Consider the following 19,034-nt stretch of genomic DNA (forward strand, 5'->3'; position numbering starts at 1 on the left):
CCTCGATGATTTTCCCCTTTTAGTGATTTACCCCCCCCAACAATTTACCCCGGGCAATGATTTACCCCCTCCCCAATAATTTACCCCCTCTATTGATTTGCCCCTCTTTCATTACTTGCTCCTCGCAGTGATTAACCCTCCCCATAAAGATTCTGACACCCCCCCGCCCCCCCCCCCCCCCATTTCCTGCTCGCAACTCCTTGCTACCCTCCTATTACTTCCCTGCTTGCAATGATTTACACCGCTGCAATGATTTGGCCCCTTGCAATTACCTCCCCCCCGCCAATTCTTTCCCTAATTGCACTAATTTCCCCCCCCCTCAATTACATGCTCCGGTGATCTGCCCCTCGCAATAATTTACTCTCTGCCCCCACAATATTTTGGGGGGGTTTGCTATATTCCAAACACAACCTTTTTTTTTGGGGGGGGGGGGGGTGGCTGGCTGTGATTGTCCTGCCCCCCCCCCACCAGTACTTTCCAGCACAGGGGAGCTCAGGGCAGGGGCACCCCCGGCTTTACCCGAGGGGTCTTTCCAACCCAAACACAGCACAGGAGGCTGCAAAACCGCCCCCCCCCCCCAGCGCCCCCCCCCCCCCCCCCCCCGAGCCCCAGCAGCGATGGAGGCGAAGGCAGGTATCCGGGCTGCCTGCTCACAGGCAGTTTTGCAAAGCATTTGCTTCAGATTACAGGAAAAACAAAAGTTCATTGAGTTCCCCCCCTTCTCCTACACTAGCCCCCCCTCACCTCGCCCCCCCCCCCCGCCCCCCCCCCCCCAGCTGGTTTGAGTCTGGTGCCCGGTGGGACCGCGGAGCGCCGAGAGGGGCTGAGCCCCCCCGCCTGCGGCTCCCGAGGAATCGGGGTGTGGGGGTGTCCCCCCCCTTCCTTTGGGGTGACCGCGGGGGGAGCTTGGCCTGGAGCCTGCGTCTCCCCCTCCGTTCCGGTGCGGGGATGGACTCGGGGTGCGGGGATGCCGCGGGATGCTCTGGGGGGAGCCCCCCCCCCCCCCCGCATCCTCGGGAGACCCGCCACGCCGGGTGTGTGTCCCCGCCCTTCTCCCCGTGTACCCCAGCGCAGAGCCAGCCCCCCCCCCCCCCATACCCGTCACATCCCCGAGTATCCCAGCGATGGGAGCTGCCACCATCCCCGCCCCACCGCTGCATCCCGATGGAGGGAGACACCACCCCCCCCCCCCGCCCTCCCCGGGCCTCCCAGACCCCCCCTCCCCACCCCGTGCACCCATATGCAGGGACCCCCCCACGCATCCCGCTTCAGGAAGGCTCCCCCCCCCTCCCCGCCGTTCATCCCGGTGCAGGACCCCTCCTCTTTCCCCTCTGCGGACCGGCAGCCCCCCCGCACCCCCCCCGCCGCTCCTCTCACTCTTTGCCCTGTCGCCCCACCCGGTGGCGGCCGGCGGCACTGCAGCCGCGGGAGCGCAGGTGGCCGCGCCGCTCCGCGCCTCTCCGCGCCTCTCCGCGCAACGCCAGAGCCCCCTCCTCCCTCTCCGGCTCGGCCCGAAGCGCCTCCCCAAAACATCTTCCCGAAGCACCTTCCCAGAGCATCTTCGCAAAGCATCTTCCTAAAACACCTTCCCCGAACACTTTCCCAAAACACTTTCCTAAAGCGCCTTCCTAAAGTGCCTCCCCAAAGCATCTTCCCAAAGCATCTTCCCCAAACACCTTCCAGAAACACCTTCCCAAAGCATCTTCCTAAAACACTTTCTCAAAGTTGCTCCCAAAAGCACCATCCCAAAGAGCCTCACATCGCCCCGAAGCGCTTCCCCAAAGCATCTTCCCTAAATACCTGCCCAAAGCACCTTCCCAAAACCTGTTCCCACAACACCTTCCTAAAGCACCTTCCCAAAACATCTTCTCAAAGTGCCTCCCAAAAGCACCATCCCAAAGGGCCTCACACCTCCCCGAAGCGCTTCCCCAAAATACCTTCCCAAAACATTTTCCTAAAACACATTCCCAAAGCACCTTCCCAAAACACTTTCCTCAAGCAGCTTCCCCAAATTTCTCCTCCCACACGCCCCACTGTTCCCTGCCCACCACTAGCCTGGGAGCCCCCCCCGAGTCGGCAGCCCCGGACCCCACAGCCGAGCTGACACCCCCCCCCCCCCCCCCGCCAGCCCGCATACCTCGAGGGGCTCAGATACCCCCCGCCAAGCAAGGAAAAGGGGGGGGGGGGGCTTACTCTCCCCTTGTCCCCCCTGGATCAGTGTGGAAGGGGACGTTGGGTGTCTCAGCCAGCGTGACGCTGGGCTCAGCATCAGCCCTGGGCTGGGCTGGGGGGTCAGAGTCACAAAAAAACCATTTAAGACAAAAACATCCATCCCCGACAGCTTTGCCTCGGCCCCTGAGGGCAGTGCCCACCATGGAAAACACCCCAGGAACCCCCAAACCACGGGGCCGACCAGAGAGGTGCCCAGCAAAGAGGGAGGCCTTTGCCGCCCTCTCCTCCTCCCTTTCCCAAGGGAAAAACCACCTCCGAGATGCTCTCGCCTCCCCCCCCAAAGCCCTGGCACGTGTGAACAGAGCTCCTGTCCTGAAATGTCTCCCGCTGCTTTGTAAGTGTGTGCAAATGCCCCTTTGAGGGGCTGGGAGAGGGGCAGAAATAAGCCACCGGCACGTATTTTCATAAGAATCTGTTTCTTTTCCCGCTGGTGGAAATTCAAGGATAAGGGGGAAAAGCCTAAAAAATATTTGTGTTTTTTTAGGGCTTTCTTTTTGTGCAGAATCCCACCCTCTGGAGACAAACTCATGAGGCTCCAGAGCAAAAATGGCTTTTCCAAGGTCAGTGGCAAAGCTGAAACCACGTCAGTGGGGTGCAGCCACGGCTCGGCCCACACACTCCAGGCTTTGTCCCAACTTTTACTGTAATCTGGATAATTTTATCATTATCGGCAAATAAAGCCAAAAGCCTGTGAAATTGCAAACGGGGTGGAGACGGTCAACGGGGCAGCAATAATTCAGGAGGAGGAAAGGGGTGATGGCACCAGCAGGCAACAGGTTTGATCAAACCAGCCCCAAGGAGCGTTTTGGTGGCGGATGCTGCTCCCACCAGGAATGAGCACAAGGAAACCATTGTCCCGGGGTGTGGCTGGGCCCAAAAACAGCACCAGGTTTGGGGCTCAACGCTACCGGGTCTGACATTCTGGGGCTCAATCCCGCTTTCCCCATCAGGTCACATCCCGGAGGTCAATTTTGCAATATAAACGGGATCATGAACTTTTCCTGCCAGGAAAAAGCAGGAAAATTCAGTGCAAGGAGGGAACAACCTACCCCAGGAAAAGCTCCCTCCGGGCTGACTGATGCTGCCCTGTGCCTCAAATTTCTCTCTTTTCCAAATTTAATGGGTTTTGACTTCCCCGGAGAGGACGATGCTCTCCCTGCAGCTCCTGAATAACTCCAGCGCTGTTCAATTCCGGCTGGAGAGAGCAGCAGAGAGTCCCGTAGGTTAAATGCGCCGCCGCCTCACTTGGATTTCCTCATTATTAGGGAATGTGGGGTTGTTCTGCCTTTCCGGGTCATCCCTGGCGCCCCCGTTACAGGGAGGGTAAAAAGAGGTGCTTGATTTGCTCCCTGCACACATAACCTCCCTACACGCATTTTTTTTCCCCTCTTTCACAGCCGCTGCCGTCCCTGGCAGAGCGAGCTGCGTCCCTCTCAGCTGCACGGAGTGGATGCCCTGAAATCTTCCCAGAGGCATGTCTAGGTAATTTTTTTTTTTTTTTTTTCCTAAGGGAGCAGTTACTTCTGAAACCGCCTTTTCTTTTTCTCGCCGTTGGATGCTTGCTCATGTCCCATCCCTTTTTTTAATGCACTGATTCTTCTTGCCTGTATAACAGCCAGCACAGGCAAAACCCACCCAAAAGGGAACTGGGAGAACCTGGAAATGCACAAGTGCAATTTCCAATTTTCACCGCCCATTCAAAGTCTGGTTTTATCACACCGCTCTCACACCACGCGTAGCGTGTGACGCTATTTCTGTTCGACTTAAAAAAATCAAACTCATCCAAGTAACTTTAATTTTTGAGCCGGGACTCCCTGATAACGGTCTGCTACGAACATTGCTACTTCTTTTGGGGCTGATGGTGTGTTTTATCTCTAGTGAGCGCTAATATTCTCTCCTCTGACAACACTTTCATAGCTGATTTGATAACTTTTCCGTGATGGACTGCAACGTCCTTTCTAACTGCTCAACCACCTGTACGACAAACGAAGCGCGGGGCCGCTGAGCTGCTCCCAGGGCACTGCAGGACAGCCAGAACATATGGAAGCTTTACATTTCAGAGATATCCCATCTCCAGCTCCTTTGTAATTTAACCATTGTCCCTGCCAGGCTATTAATGGGGGAAAAAAAAACCCAAAAAACCTCACTAAACAAATCTGATATTTAATTTTTGCACCCAAATCTCCAGTTTAATTTTTGCACCCAAACCTCCAATTTAATTTTTGCACCTAAACGTCCAATTTAATTTTTGCTTCTTGATCAGTTTTGCTATTTTTCCCCCCAAAGCGTGTCAGAGTCCTGGGGTGGGGGGGTCCCAGCAGCCAGCACCCAGCAGCCGGCGTGCCCTGCTTGGAGCAGAGTTACACCACTTCCCCCACCTGGGAATAGGCCCCAAGTTCTGGTTTAGGGCTTTGTTTTTTGTTTTTGTTTTGTTTTGTTTTGTTTTGTTTTTCAACCAGGCGCCTTTAAAGCCCTGCAATGAAATTTTGAAGTTGTCATCACTGTTTTTTTCACCCCTCAGATGAAAGAAAACAACAACAAACCCCTTGGGCAGAAGCGGTTCCATAAAAACCGAGGGGAGCGAAGGACGGGGAACAGATATTTTGTGAGTGATTGGGTGCAGCTCCCCGGCACTGAAAACCCTGCTCAGCAACCAGCTCCCACCAGGGGAATAAAATAAGAATAAAATCTGTATTATTCTTGCCACTTACCAAACCTTGAAGTCCAAGTTGACTTCAGCCACCCCGAAGCCGTAGGTCCCGCGCACCGCTCCCCACGCCAGGGAAACCCGGAGCATTTTATAGCGTGAAAGCTGGGGTGGTCCCCGCCCACAGGGTGCTGCTGGAAAATGAGTATTCATAAGCATTTAGGGACGATGACAATGTAAAGCTTCCTCCGCGCTCCCCCAAGCCCCGGCTGCCGCCCGCCCGCCCGCATCGCCGGCCAGGCCCCCTCCGTCCCGCTTCTTCCTCTCCTCCATCACCCCGCTGCAAAACCCCTTATTTTTTATTTCAAATGCTCAAATAGGCTCTCAAATATCGTCTCCCCTACCCGCACCCCTTGCAGAAGCAGCTCGTGGGGTTTTCTTTTTCTTTTTCCTTTTTTCTTCTTTTTTTCCCCTTCTTTTTTTTCTTCTTTTTTTCTTCTTTTTTTTTTTCCTTTTTTTTCTTCTATTTTTTCCTTCCTCTTTTTTTTTTTTTTTTTTTTTTTTTCTGAAAAGCCTCCGAAACCAGAATGTTTCTGCAAAGAGTTTATCAAATTACATTTGGGGACAAAGAGCTAAAGTGCATTTTCTTGAAGGCTTGACAATTGGGGAGCCATCAAGGAAATGAAAAGAATGACAGAAAACCAAAGGCTTTTGTCAGATGGAGAAACGCCATCGAGAAAAGCCAGGGTTGGGGGCCTTTATTTTTGTTTTGGTTGGATTTCCTTTTGACTTTCTTTTCCCAGGTGTTAAAGTTGGGGCTGTGGGGAGGGCAGGGAAAGGCAAGGAAAAGCCATTCGGTTTGGGGGGGACTTAAATGGGGGATTTCTCCTCTCGTTTTTTTAACAAGATGCCAGTGTTTAAAAGAAAAATGAAGCCCCTTTAGAAATGTGAAGCTGCCGAGATAATGACTGCGATCTCTCTAAGACTGGATGGGAACAGGTGATATTTTTTTCTTCCTTTCTTGTTCCCATCTGTCCTTTGTTCAATATGAGACCGAAGAGAGACAGAAACGAGATCATTTTGATATTCCCCTTTTTGTGCATATGCCTTCTCCCAAGGAAAAGAAACGCGGCTTGGTCCCACTCCAGGCGTTATTAGAGAGGGTGGCTACAGAGAGATACACAAATAAAACAAAAATAAAATCCCTCAACCCATTTTTTTACATCTTATAAAGCCAGAAGCGGGGTGTCTGGGTCTGCTCATAACCTGCTCTCGGGGCTGAGCTCTGGACGGTGCCTCGGGAAGATGCTTCTGGGACACCCACGCAGCCCCTCGGCATTATCCCACCCATAGATTTATTCCCATCCACCTCAATTTTCTTCCCCCAAGTGCCACCCCGCACTGCAGCAGCATTTTGCAGTGGCTCTCAGCCCCTTTCTACCTCCCCAAAAGCCATCCTGTCCCTCCATCCCTTCTTCAAAACCCAATGCCAGGGCAAGAAGCCAGTGGGCAAATGCTTCGATGTCCCTTCGGAGCATCCTAAATCCTGAATTCCGGGCAGGCATCCCTGCTGGGAGCCTCGGTAGGGGCTGCACACAGAAAGTTTTGAGCTTCTGTTGCTTTTTTTTTTACTCAATTAGGAACATTTTGCATGTTTTCTCCCTCTGCTTCTGAAAATAGGAAGATTTAAGCCCCTGAGTAGGTCAAATAAATGGGGATGCAACTGCCTTTCCCTGCAAGCTGGCAATATTTTCTGTATATTGTGAATAATCTCAGGTATCCAGTCTTTCTTTAATGTCTCCTGGTTTGAAATCTTTTATTAGAAGAAGAGATTCTTTCCCCGCGTGTCTTCCTTTTTAAAAATTTCCTTCTTGCTTTCTAGCTTGTCTCCTATTTTATCTTCCTTTCTAGTATCTTTGCAAAACATTGCCCTAAAAAATCTGGTTTAAATGCCTTTCTGAAAACCCAGCCCGCCAGCCCTGGCTGGTATTTATTCCCTTTTTCCTCACAAACTTCCTTTTTTTATTCTGCTACCAGCAAAACCATTCTCCCAAATCTCAGCCCTTTTTGAAAACCATCTGGCTTTTCCCCTGCCTGGGTCTTCGGCGAGCAGCAGATAATTACGCGAAAGGGTGGGCTGTGAAGGATTTTTGCATCATTGCAAGAATACAGCCACTATTATTCTACATGCCGTGCAGCCTTTTAGAAAATTAAAAAGGCATAACGAGAAACATCTTACCCTGCTCAGAAGGAAAATAAACTACGTTGAAGTTTCTCCGTTCATCTCAAAAGAAAATGCCAGGGTAATCCGAGACAGGGACCGGCTGGGAGGGAGGGAGAGCGCGAGAGGTACATGTGTGCATGTATATATTTGCAAGAGATGAGATTTTGAAGATGCTGCCGAAACACTATTTATATCCCAGACCTTTTAATATGAAACAGTGCTGAAGAGGCAACTTCAAGGACACGCGGAGTGGGAATAACTCAAAGTTTGCTCAGGAACCTCTTTCTAAGACGAGGTTTTCCTCGCTGAAAATGCCGGGTGCACGTGAAGGGGGCTGGGATTTACACCGTTATCCTGGACTTTCACTCTTGTCTCCACGCTAAAAATTCCCACCAGCTCCCTTTCCCCTCCCTGCTCCTGCTCCCTCTCCCCAACTCATCCAAAATCCTTTGAAAAAGAGTTTAAAAAGATCGTAGAAAGAGAGTGGTGGAGACCAACGGCTTTTGCACGGCAGCTCGTGATTTTAGGTCGGTGGCGAGCAAAGGGCTGGAGCCGATGGGCACGTTAAGCTACCCACGGCGATGTCCTACTGCCAGCTCCCGTCCCCTGAGTCCTGCCTGCTCTGCTTATTAAATCCCGCTGGGAAAACCAGGGAAGAAGAGGGGTAGAAAAAGAAAAGAAAGAAAACAAAACAAGACCCAAATGAAAAACACATCAAGCCTCAAACGAGAGGAAGTTCAGCGTGGGATTCATTGTCCCCTCGAGCGCCGAAACGAAGGGCTCGGCTTGTGCCAGGCACACACTGCCCTCCAGAGACACGGCCCAGCAGCGAGCGGGGCTCCCCACCGAGGAGATGCTTTCCTAAAGGACCCCCCAAAAAACCCCTTTTCCCCTCCGTACCTTTTTACAATTTCTTTTCTTTTGGCTCAAATAGCTGAGGATGGTGGCCGGCTCCAGTGCTGGGGCAGTCAGGGTGTTTAGGGTGCATGTGCCCAGCGGTTGGGGCACCCAGAATTTAGGGCACCAAGCATTTAGAGCACCCGGTAGAGCCCACCCTGGGTGAGGGACCCCCCCTCCCGGTTAACCCTGCACCCTCCCAGCCTGCAGCACCTACATCCCTCCAGGCCAAGAAGCCTTAAACAGAGGGAAGATGCTCTGGGATGAGGCCACCCCTTTGCTGCGGAGCTTTGGGTGAAGCACCCAAGTACCCACTGGTGGCACAGAGAGGAACCCTGGGGGTGGAAACCCCGCTTGGGGCTCCTGGGTTTGCAACCTGCTCGAAAGCAGGTGCACAGGGGTGCAGGATGGTGCCCCTGGGCTGAAGGATGGTGCTGGGAGCTCACCCAGCCTTGGGGACAAGAGGTGGCACCAAAAAGCAGGATAGAGAAGGGATGGGTGTCTGTTGTCATAGGTTGGATAAGACCAGGCCTGCATCCCAGTTAGGCACAAGATGTGGTTGACATTTTTTTCAAAAAGAGAAAAAAAAAAAAAGCCATAAACCAGCTCTTTCCCCCGCCCCCCAGCAAAATTCAGCAATTTTCAATTTACCTTTTTTTTTAGCAAAGGAAGGAGGGACATCTTTCTTCTCTGCACCCAGAAAATGAGAGTGAGCTCTGTGAGAGAGGAAAGGTATTGGGGAAGAGGAAGAAAACAGCATTTTTCAGAACTAGTCTTTCTAGTTTTGGGAAGTTTGGGGAAGTTTTCCACTTCCCTCAAGGACACGTGGAACAAAGCTGAAAGTAACACGGCTCATTTTTTTTTTTTTTTCCAAAATGCTTTCAAACAGGTCTCAATCTTGCAAACTGTTTATGTGACGTTATGATTAAAAGGAAACACAACGGCCCCACTGAAAGCCCCAGAACAAATCGGTATTTCACTTGTGGATGAGGTGGGATGATGCTGGCTCCAGGTATTTCTCCGTCTCCTGAAACACACATTGATGGTTTCTCTAGCCCGCCTTTGGGACCACTGAGTCACAAGGAGGTTTTCCTATTCCCTTCGCAGAATTCGGTTTTCTTTTAAGGAAAACTGCCTTAAAACCAAAATCAATCCATGCTCCCAGTTAAAAATCAGGGAAAGAAATTCATATCTAGTTTGAACACCATTCAGGTTTTCTGAGAAGGCAAAACTCATCTTCCTGCATAAAATAGCCTGGATTTATGCTGGGAAGAGAAATTAGTAGCTTTAGCAATAACTAGGTGGTTTGTAGGGTGCCCTGTGGGGGTACTGGTACAGGATAACTGGGTGACATTGCCCCCCTCCTGCATCCTCTGCTCCCGTTTGCATGATGGCGAGCAAATCCATAAACGAGCATTAAATATCCAGGGTGACAAGGCCCCAGGAAAAAAGAAAAAACAAAACACCTTTGCAAAGGGTTTTGCGAGGCCTGGGTGTAACCGTATCAAATCTCTGGAGCTGGCAAGCAGCGTGGGGAGGAAGTTGTTAACATTTTGGTGTGAGAAGGTACCTGCTCATCCTTTCAGCCTCCGCCGTGCCCCTCGCCATTCAAGCCGGGCACGTGAACAGTTACGGTTAAGAGCACAAAACCTTTGCACAAAACACCACAGAGTGACCCAGTAGCTAAAAGCTCATTTGCATTCATTAACAGTCCCGAGCCAAGTTCAGAGCTATTACCGCAGACCTGCTCCCCCTCCTCTCCGTCCCCCGCCCCGTCCCCCTTACCTGCCCCGTGAAAGGTCCCTCTCTCCGGCTGAAGCTCAAGGGATCGTGCTGGGCTCGAGACCTATCAAGTGACAGAGAAAATAATTCACTCTGAAAGAGGATGCATCCCCAGGGCCGGGCGCTGAGGCCTCCGAAGAGGCGGCTCCGCACCGATTTGGGAGGCTTTGCTCCGCCGGGAGAGGCACGGATGTGTCCAAGGGCTTCCAGCTCTCACTGCTGCTCATGGAGCCGGGGAAGAGGGTGGCCATTCCCAGGATGAAGGAAGGAATGATCAGGGTTTTTATTCCCCCCGCCACATCCTTCTCTGCCTTCTAATGGGTGATGGTGTTTAAACATAAGAGAGATGGGGTTTAAATGTAGGAGAGGTGGGGTTTAGCATGCAAAGAGCAGGCTTATTTGCTTCCGTGGGCATCCCCTGTCTCCCTTGAGGGTCTCCAGGAGTGCCAAGATGCTCTCTGGGATGCTCTCCCACAGAGGTTTCCCCAGGAGGAGCCCTCCTCTCCCTCCAAGGGTGCATCCCAGCAAGCCCTCCTTAGCTCTTGGTAGAAACTCAGCACCTAAGGTTACCTTCAACGTGAAATCAGTGCCCCAAAACCTCCGACATGTGGACCCCAATTAGGCACAGCCTCCTGATGAGGAGGATCCCAACAAGGGATCAGGGGCAGCGATGCTGCAGGCAGCTCAGGGGGACCATGCCTGCGAGTGCCGTCACCGCCCCGGCAGCCCCGTAAGATCCCGACGCACCACCAGCCGCAAGCGCCTCGTGTCTTTGCCGCCGGCTCACGATGTGGGTGTGTGGCCGGAGGACGGACCCACGGACGCGGGGATCCCCCAGGATTGAGGGACTGGGATTGCCACCGGCAGTCCCCGCTCGGCCTGCGTGATGCTCACATTGCACAACACCGCGGCCCGGAGACGGGCTGCGACTTACAGCGACGGATCCCGATGCTCAAAGCTGCTGTAAAATCTCCAGGGCGCTGGGACATCCTTCGCCGACTCGCATTGTCTACCTCTCGCACTAGACGGTTCTCATTAAGCCCCGCAATTGATCTCCTGTCTTTAAAGGAAACAAGAAAGAAGGAACAAACCAAAAGGGATCCTCCTTCCTTCAGCCCAGGGGAACAAATCTGGCTTTAATTTCTTTTCCTTTTGTCATTCCAGTCGGGATTTCACTTTAACGACGCTGCCTTCCCCATTCCTCTTCTTCTGCTCTTCGAGAAACAGGAAAGTACCCCCTCTGCTTTCTATGTTTCCTCCCTTTGTTCTCCAGCTGCTTCTCTGATTTATGAAAGGACTTTTCTCGCCCTATATCTTTCTTGTTGGGAGTCGAGGACCCCTAAAAAGTGGTGGTCCCCACCCCGGAGTTCAGAAGAACCATTCTGCGGCTTCCTCTGATGTTTCTGACTGGCACTAAATATTTCATCTCCACTGGGAAGGTGCTGGAGGACCACACCTTTGGAGCTACCCTTTGGGATGGGGGCTTCAAATTTATGCTACCGAATGGTTTTGATTTCCAGTAATGGCAGAAAATCCACTCCAGCACCCAGTATAATTCATACCCACATGGGTAGGAAGAGGCTGACAGACTGATCCACCGGGATTAATCTCTCCAGGAGGTTAAATCCTGCACGGCAGCGCTGTAGAAGCTCCAGGAGTGATGGCAAAATCAACTCCTTTCCCCAACCTGTGGGCAGACCCTCACCGGCACGAATCACAGTGGTGCATGTGGAGGGTGTGAGAAGGAGCCTGTGCTGTTCTGAGGGAGTGTGATGATATTACCAGGAAAAAAAATCAGGATTTAGGGGTTAAGGTGAGAAGGGGCATGGAGCACAGTGGTCTTTTAATCAGAAAATGAGACCAAAATAATGGCCTTTTAAGCAGAAAGTGAGCCCAAAATACGGTTTTTCATTTGGCATACGCATCAAAAAGTTATTAGAAGGAACTGGTTAAATACCTCATTAATGAAGATGAATGATGCCTCAGATTTGTTTTTAAACAGTTCAAAGCAGTTTTTTTCTGACCTCCCAAAGTGTGTGTGTGTGGAGGGGGATCTCAATGGCTTAAAATGTCCCTTTTTTTTTCTTTTTTTTTTTTTTTTTTTTTTTTAAAGCAGCTTAGACTGATTTCTGTGCTGGAGCTGCTGCAGCACACTCTGGGAGGGAGAGATCAGGCTGACATGAGAAAATCAGTTTGCCGAGTGCAGAAACACACCAGGGATCTCAGGGGCTGCTCTGCAGAATAAACAGCACCAGGGGATGAGGCAGCTCATCCCCCTAAAACCACAGCTGGACCTTCCCCAGATGGCAAGCTCCAAAGGATGCAGATTGTCCCACCACTATCTTTACCATCACCATCCCATGGTCCAGGCGTCCCAACCTGGGACGCCAAGCCTTGTCCTGGGGACCAGGCTGGATGGGGTGTCCACCTGAGCTCTCATTCACATGGTGAAACCCCCAGACTGCCCCATGAATCCCCAGCCCAAATTAAAAAGTATCCCAGCGCCTGCAAAGGCCAGAGACGGGCGGGAGCAGAGGGCAGGGGAGGAGCGTGTTTTCAGATTGGTTTTTGATACACAGCCTAAAATAAGGCACAGAGGAGCTTCTTTTAAGAATGATTGCATTAAAATAGCCCTCTCCATTACACAGACACTAATAGAGGCTCAGTGCATTATTTCTATCAAAGTGCAATTTGCATTTACAAAGGGGTCCTGGGAAGTGATGGATGGGGAAGGAATGGAGAAAGGCTTGTAAAGCCGAGCGTGCTCATCTTGGAGTAACTTTCAAGCACAAGGCGGTTTTTCTTACACCTTCCCCTCCAAAGAAACTCGTGACGTCTGCTTAAATGAACATTCAGGCTCTCGCCTTTCACCCCGCAGCCCATCAATAAAAGCCGGAGGAGCGGAGGAGAGGGGATATTCATTTATCTTCATTAGGACTCTGGCCAGCTCCTCTGATCACCACGTCGGCGTCGCCGGGAAGAGAAAAAGCTACTGTTTCTTTCCCCGGCTTCCCTGCCCGCACATGCACACCCCACCACAGGGCTCGCAAGCATCTCGGGGTGGTGGGACCCCACTCAGCACCTGCCCTCAGCTGAGGGGAAAACAGGATTTTAGGGGCATTCCCCTTTTTTCTGTTCCTTCACCGAAGCTGAGCTCCAGGAGAAGAGTGGGCAGTGAGGGGAGAGTGAAGGAAAAAGCAAATGAATGTCATGAGATACCCATCAGTGGAGGCAGATTAAAGAGGAGGAGAACCCTATTAGACAGGCAGAAGATGAAACTGGTGGTATCTGGCTTCAATATCTTACAGGGGTGATATCTGGCCCGAAAGCTCAGCCCCCATCACCAGTCTCCACACTACCTACTCGCATCAGCTGTTTAGAGGCCCACTCCCGCTTTGGAGAAGGAGGATCATTCTGGGAGAGGGCACTTCGCTCTCCCTGCCCTGCTCAAGGTTTCCTCCCATGCTGAAACACCTCCTCCCTCAAAGCCCTCTACGAACCTTGCTGGGATGCTGAGGGACAGAGCCACCTCCTGCTGTGCTCAGGGATGTCACGTGATTGTCACCGGATGCTCTCCCACCTCTTCCCGTGAAGGATGCTCCCGGGTGCCAAGTACTGGCAGTTAAGTACTTATTGAACGGAGACTCGCGTTTGGGTTCCATATTCCTCCTGAAACCCATCAGCTGCTCTTGGAAACCCCCTCCTGAAATGCACCATCAGGTGTCCCAGCTCTCACCCTGATCACCCCAAGAGACATCCAGTTCTTCTTTGACCCTTGATAAATTTCTGAGCCTTGGTGGCTTCCAGAGGCAAAAAGGTCCACTGTCCAATAACACTTTGAAGAATAACCAGGGTGATCAGGCCTTTAAGAGAAGTCAGATGTCAGAAGTCAAATTTAGCCTACTTTTCTTCACCAGCATAATAAAAGATTAGACTTTTAAAAACACTTTGAATGGCTTTGTGCTGCCTGGTGTGCAATGTTTCTGTGTTTGAGTTCTCTTGACATCCCTGGGGATGCAGGTCCAGAGCAAGAATATCACACCCAAAAAGAAATCTCTTCTTTCATCACTTATTTTCCATCTTTGTAAAGTTTTCTTCCAATGTCTATCACAGCAGTCCTCCTGGCATCTAAAAGACATCATCTGAAAAGGGAGGGAGCCCACAGGACGTGTTTGATGAGCTGGAGGGACTAAATCACTTTACAATGGAAAAACCACATCAGGAACCCACTGCTGTCAGTGGATATGGTTCATCCCACCGACGTGGAGCTGCCCACAAACAAGGCACTGGCTCCAGTCTCGATCTCTGAGGTCCCCTGGTGCTTTCAGAGTTGGAGGCACCTCCGCCCAGGACTGGTGTTGCAGAGGGGCAGGATCTGTCCTCCCATGGAAGTGCTTAGTATGTCTTAGGATGGGATGAATCTCTCCCTGGAAATGCCTCATGGCCTGGTATAGCTTCACTTCAGCAAGAGGAGAGAAGGCAATCAAAAGAAGACAAGGAGGGAAGGAATACAGCTGATACACTCTGGTGTGGGCAGTGTGACAGGAGACTGGAATACTCTCTGGTCTAGCAAGGACATTCACTGGGAAGACATTAAGATTCACATCACGTGCGTTTCTTCTGGTTGAACACAGACATTTCACCCAAGAGCATCTGTCCAGGCTTCCTCTGTACTCAGAGTGCTACAAGTCATCTCATCCTGACTTCACCACCTAAAATCAGACAGTGAATCCCAGGTGGGAGGCTCTACTTTGTCCTTCAGCTCTAGACAGATCCCAGGGCTCTAAAGTTGGGTGAGATGAATCCTTCTCCCATATTTAAATGAGGGTCCTCATAGCACGGGCACCGATTTCCCATGAGCAGTGAGGGAATTGGTATTATTTCTTCTCATCGGTTTTGGGAGCTTTTTTCTCAGATTTTTTTCTCCCTTGCTTTTGCCTGAGGGGATCCTAAGCCACACTCTAGGAACCAGCACCAGCAGAGAGGTGACACAAACCAAGGAGGACCAGCCCCTGCTCTGGCCATGATGAGAATCTCACAGTTCCCTCTGCCACACCATCCTCACTCATATCTCAGCCTTGTTCAGAAAAAACACCCTGGAAAGAAAAAAACCAAGAATACAGCTTGTGACTACTGGGCACTAAAGATGATGGATTGAAGAGCAGTATTGCTCTCAGAGTGTTTTACAGGCTTCCCCAACAGCAGCTTCTCTGCTTCACAGGCAGTTATTGCCTCTATTTTCTCTGTTTTATGGGATTAACAACCATATCATCTCTGCCCTTCCTAACCTACCGTTCTGCCTGAAAACCACCTTTTTTTGCCTAATTGCCCAACTGGCATCATTAAGTCACAGTCAGTTATCCTGGGCCAGGACCTGGCTTTACGTGTGTCCTACTCTGGACCCATGGAGATGTTCACATGCCTGAAAATGTGTCCAACTCTATTCACAGAAGATACTTGCAGAAAATATACTGCTTCTACCTAAAGCCCCACCTCAGGGCTTCAGAAATGAGACAGAACAAACAAACTCCTTTCTCTCCCAGCTCATCTGTGCCTGCGATCAGAGCTGGCTCAAGCATCTAACTGCTTCACAAAGTCCTGCAGGGATGAGGACACACCACGCGCTCTTTTCACAGAAACAAGAAGTTTTGCAACTGTGCGTCCTACAAGGAAGGAGGGATGATGGACAGGGATATAAGGACGTATAGCTACTTCCATGCTGGCCACCACTCAGCACATCTGAAGCCTTGTTGCCTTCCCTCCCACTTCAACTCAGAGCAGTTCAGTTCTGCCAGGCCAGAGCAGCTTTCCACTCCCAGCCCCAAGCAGCATTATTTTATAGAATCATAGAATTGTAGAATGGTTTGGATTGGAAGGGACATTAAAGATCATCCAGTTCCACACCCCTGCCACAGGCAGGGACACCTTCCACTAGCCCAGGTTGCCCAAAGCCCCGTCCAACCTGGCCTTGGACCTTTCCAGGGAGGGGGCAGCCACAGCTTCTCTGGGCAACCTGTGCCAGGGCCTCCCCACCCTCACAGGGAAGAATTTCTTCCTTAGATCTCATCTAAATCTACCCTCTGTCAGTTTAAAGCCATTACCCCTTGTCCTATCACTACATGCCCTTGTAAAAAGTTCCTCTCTGGCTTTCTCGTAGTCTCCCTTTAGGTACTACATTTTGTTGCTTTTCATTTCCTGTTTGCCAATGGAGGAGCATGTTTGAACAAGGCATTTGCTTTGCAGACGACGCATAAAGAGCTGGGAGTAGCAATCTGACCAAGAATGACCTTCATTCAAGGCTGCCCCTTGCTCAGAAAACCAACGTGCTCTGTGGTGACCCTCCATGTGCTACACAACATCTGGGAGGGCTCCACACCCCATGCTCAGGTCCTGTTGCCTTCTGAGTGAGCATAGTCACGGGCATTGCAGCAGAAAGGAGCAAATTCCTTCTTGTTCTACCTCCTGGGATATTTCCTAGTCTATGGCGGTCTTCAGCTCATGCCAACCTACGTGTGGTCAGCTGATGACTCTCCATTGCATTGACTACGCAGACTAGATCTTTAAGGAAAGCCTTCAGTTGCCCACACAGAGGCACGAGGTGGTGGTTGAGGTGCTCGGGGTATCCGAGACGTCCATATGGAGCTGATGGTAAGAGCTCAGCACCTCCGTGAACAACAACTGGAGACCCGGTGGGCTCCTCACGTCTCTAAAACCAGCACTGGCCTCCGAGATGTCTGCAACTGGATTTCACCTCTACATTTAGGTGTGGGAGTCTGGCAGCTGAATCTTGCCCAGTGTCCAGCTGGAACCCATTTGCCAGGGACAAGCGAGACCCTCATTTATATCACTGTGATAAGGCTGGAAGGACCTCAAAGGCATTCAGGGAGCCCCAGATCTCATGAGTGGTGAAGCAAATCGCTTAGTTACTAATTTTATGAAAGAAAAATGCATGTTGGAGGAGGCTCAAGGGAAGAACCGGGTGATGATGCTACTGTGTCTGCAGCAGCAAAACTAGTTTAAGAAGTCCTGTTCCCAGCTGACTTAGCCACAGGATTATTGAAAAGATCTGGGTTTGAACAAACAAGAAAGAAACCCCTGAAAGCAGTGTTTAAAACCACTCTGCTACCAGATTGTTTCAACAATCCAGCTTGCATCCTTGCTACCAACGAGGCAGCAGCTCCCACCATCTCCTGTCCCTGGGGCTGGGGGCACCTGAGCTGCCTCCTCCCCATGCTGCTCCACCATGCTGAGCACAATTCAAAAATCTCTCCAGATGCATTTTTGTGGTGTGGCATGGCACGGCGTGGCATTCAGCGCATTGCTGTCACCAGATCTGTTCAGGGGTCGCCATGCAGCTTCTGCTCCAGCACAAACTGCTCCCAACACACGTTGGTTCTCCCTCTTCTCAACCCTCCATGGACGGAGACGCTGTTTTGCTGCAGCCCCAACACAAATGCCCGTCCTCACCACTGAGAAATGTTCCTCCTAACTTCAACCTCTCTGGATGTAATTTAAGCCAATTACCTCTTGTCCCATTCTGGGTGAACAAGGAGAACAGTTCATTCCCTTCATCTTTGCAGAAGCCTGTTACATATTTGTCGACTGTTATAAAGTTTTCCTAAACTAAACAACTGTAAGCTTTTTGATCTTCCTTCGTTGGCCATGATTTCCAGTCCTCTGGATTCTTTTGCAGCCCAACTCCAGCCTGTCTCCATCCACTCTGTGTCCTTCTAGCACTGCAGCCCACAAATTTGGACTCAGAAGTCTCAGTAGCACCATACCAGAGAGGGAGACTGGATGCTTGGACCATGCCCAGCAGAACTGAGCTCACACCTTCCCACTTCCATCATTTTTCGGTGAGGAAAATGCTTCCCCTGAGCATCAGTTCTCCCTGGCTCTACCTGGAATTACCCAGATGCAGATGCACTCAGCTATCCTTGGGTGTAATTTCCCCAGTGGGGTGGGGAGAGCAGCTGTAAAAATATATTTAGAAGGGAGCCAAGCAACTAGGCGTGTCTCAGAAAAGCCCAAGATGTACTTTAGTCATCAGCTTATCTATATGGGAATGGGCGTCAGGGTGACTCTGGGGTTAAGGATGCCCCATGTCACATTCACCTGCTTTCTAGTAGCCCTTGAAGGAAAAAATAATAAAAGAGTGTCCACTAGACGACAAGAAAAACAAACAAAAATATAATAAGCCAAAAAGCAAGGAAGAAGGCAGTCCCCTCTGCACTGGGGAACTTCCTTGTCGAAATTCCAGCATGCAAATCTCGCCCGCCCATCCCACCTTCCCGACAGACGGGCAGGTCAGAAGTGCCAGGGAAGCGTGAGGGTTTTACGAGGTGCACGGCACGGGCAGAGGAGGAGCAGGCAGCTTGGGCAGCCTTGGACTTGATACGTGCACTGCTGGGTCCCAGTTTTGGGGGGGGAGCGGCTGTTCTGGGAGGAATGGGGGCACGGCAGGAGCCGGTGGTGTCTCGTCAGGCGAGGGCTTCTTGTCTCTGCTGCCAGGAATTAGGCCTTTCCTGGTGACAACACCAGCTGCTGTAGACATGGCCTTAATCAGCAAAAATAAGCATCCTGGCAAAAAAAAAAAAAAATATTAAAAACGACGCTACTGTAAATTAATATGAATGTTTGCAATTATAATTAATTACTCTCACTTAGGTATTCACGGCTGCATGTTTGGTAACCAGCCAAGCTGTAAAGACTTGAGCTGTAGGTTTGTAAAGTGAGAGCCTGGCTGACCACGTCTGAAGTTCCATCCGCACCAGGGCCAGGGACGTGTCTGGGACCATCCTCCGGCCCTGAGGCCAAGCCTTTGCCCATTGAACGGACCTCCTGCCAAAACAGGGTGGCCACATCCAACCTGCCTATTGGGAAGGGTCTGGGGCCACGCACACTCCCGAACCATGCCTGAGAATTACCCGGGTGAGTGCTAATAATTTAACAGCGAGGATAATTGGTGTCTGAACCCTGGAACTGTTTAATTTGCTGGTATAGACACAGCCTCAGGGCTTTCGCGGCAGCCCTACCCCGGGAAAGCGTCCCAGAGGCTTGAAAGCATTCAGGCAGGTGTGAAATGTTTTCTTGGGTTAGGACTAAGGGTTTGGTCTTAAGCTGAAGTCAGCGGTGGGGAAATCTTGCCCTGGTAACCCCAAAAGGCCAGTCCTGACATATACTGTGCTGTGTCCAACACCAGGCTGGGTTTTCGTTGAAGCCAGCACCCTCATGTACTCCTTCCAGCCCCTT

At 51.1% G+C, this 19,034-nt stretch overlaps 1 protein-coding gene across 1 annotated transcript in view; it reads right to left on the minus strand.

The window, feature by feature from the left end:
* Nucleotides 1–4,702: 4,702 nt before the first annotated feature.
* EXOC6B (exocyst complex component 6B) overlaps nucleotides 4,703–19,034 on the minus strand; it is a 353,199-nt gene continuing 338,867 nt past the window's right edge. The window contains exon 24 of the mRNA XM_074821745.1: nucleotides 4,703–5,073. Coding sequence (XP_074677846.1) covers nucleotides 5,031–5,073 — 43 coding nt within the window. The 3' untranslated portion in view covers nucleotides 4,703–5,030. The remainder of the gene's footprint in view (nucleotides 5,074–19,034) is intronic.

The sequence above is a fragment of the Strix aluco genome, chromosome 4 (assembly GCF_031877795.1).
Source record: "Strix aluco isolate bStrAlu1 chromosome 4, bStrAlu1.hap1, whole genome shotgun sequence".
NCBI classification, from domain to species: Eukaryota; Metazoa; Chordata; class Aves; order Strigiformes; family Strigidae; genus Strix; species Strix aluco.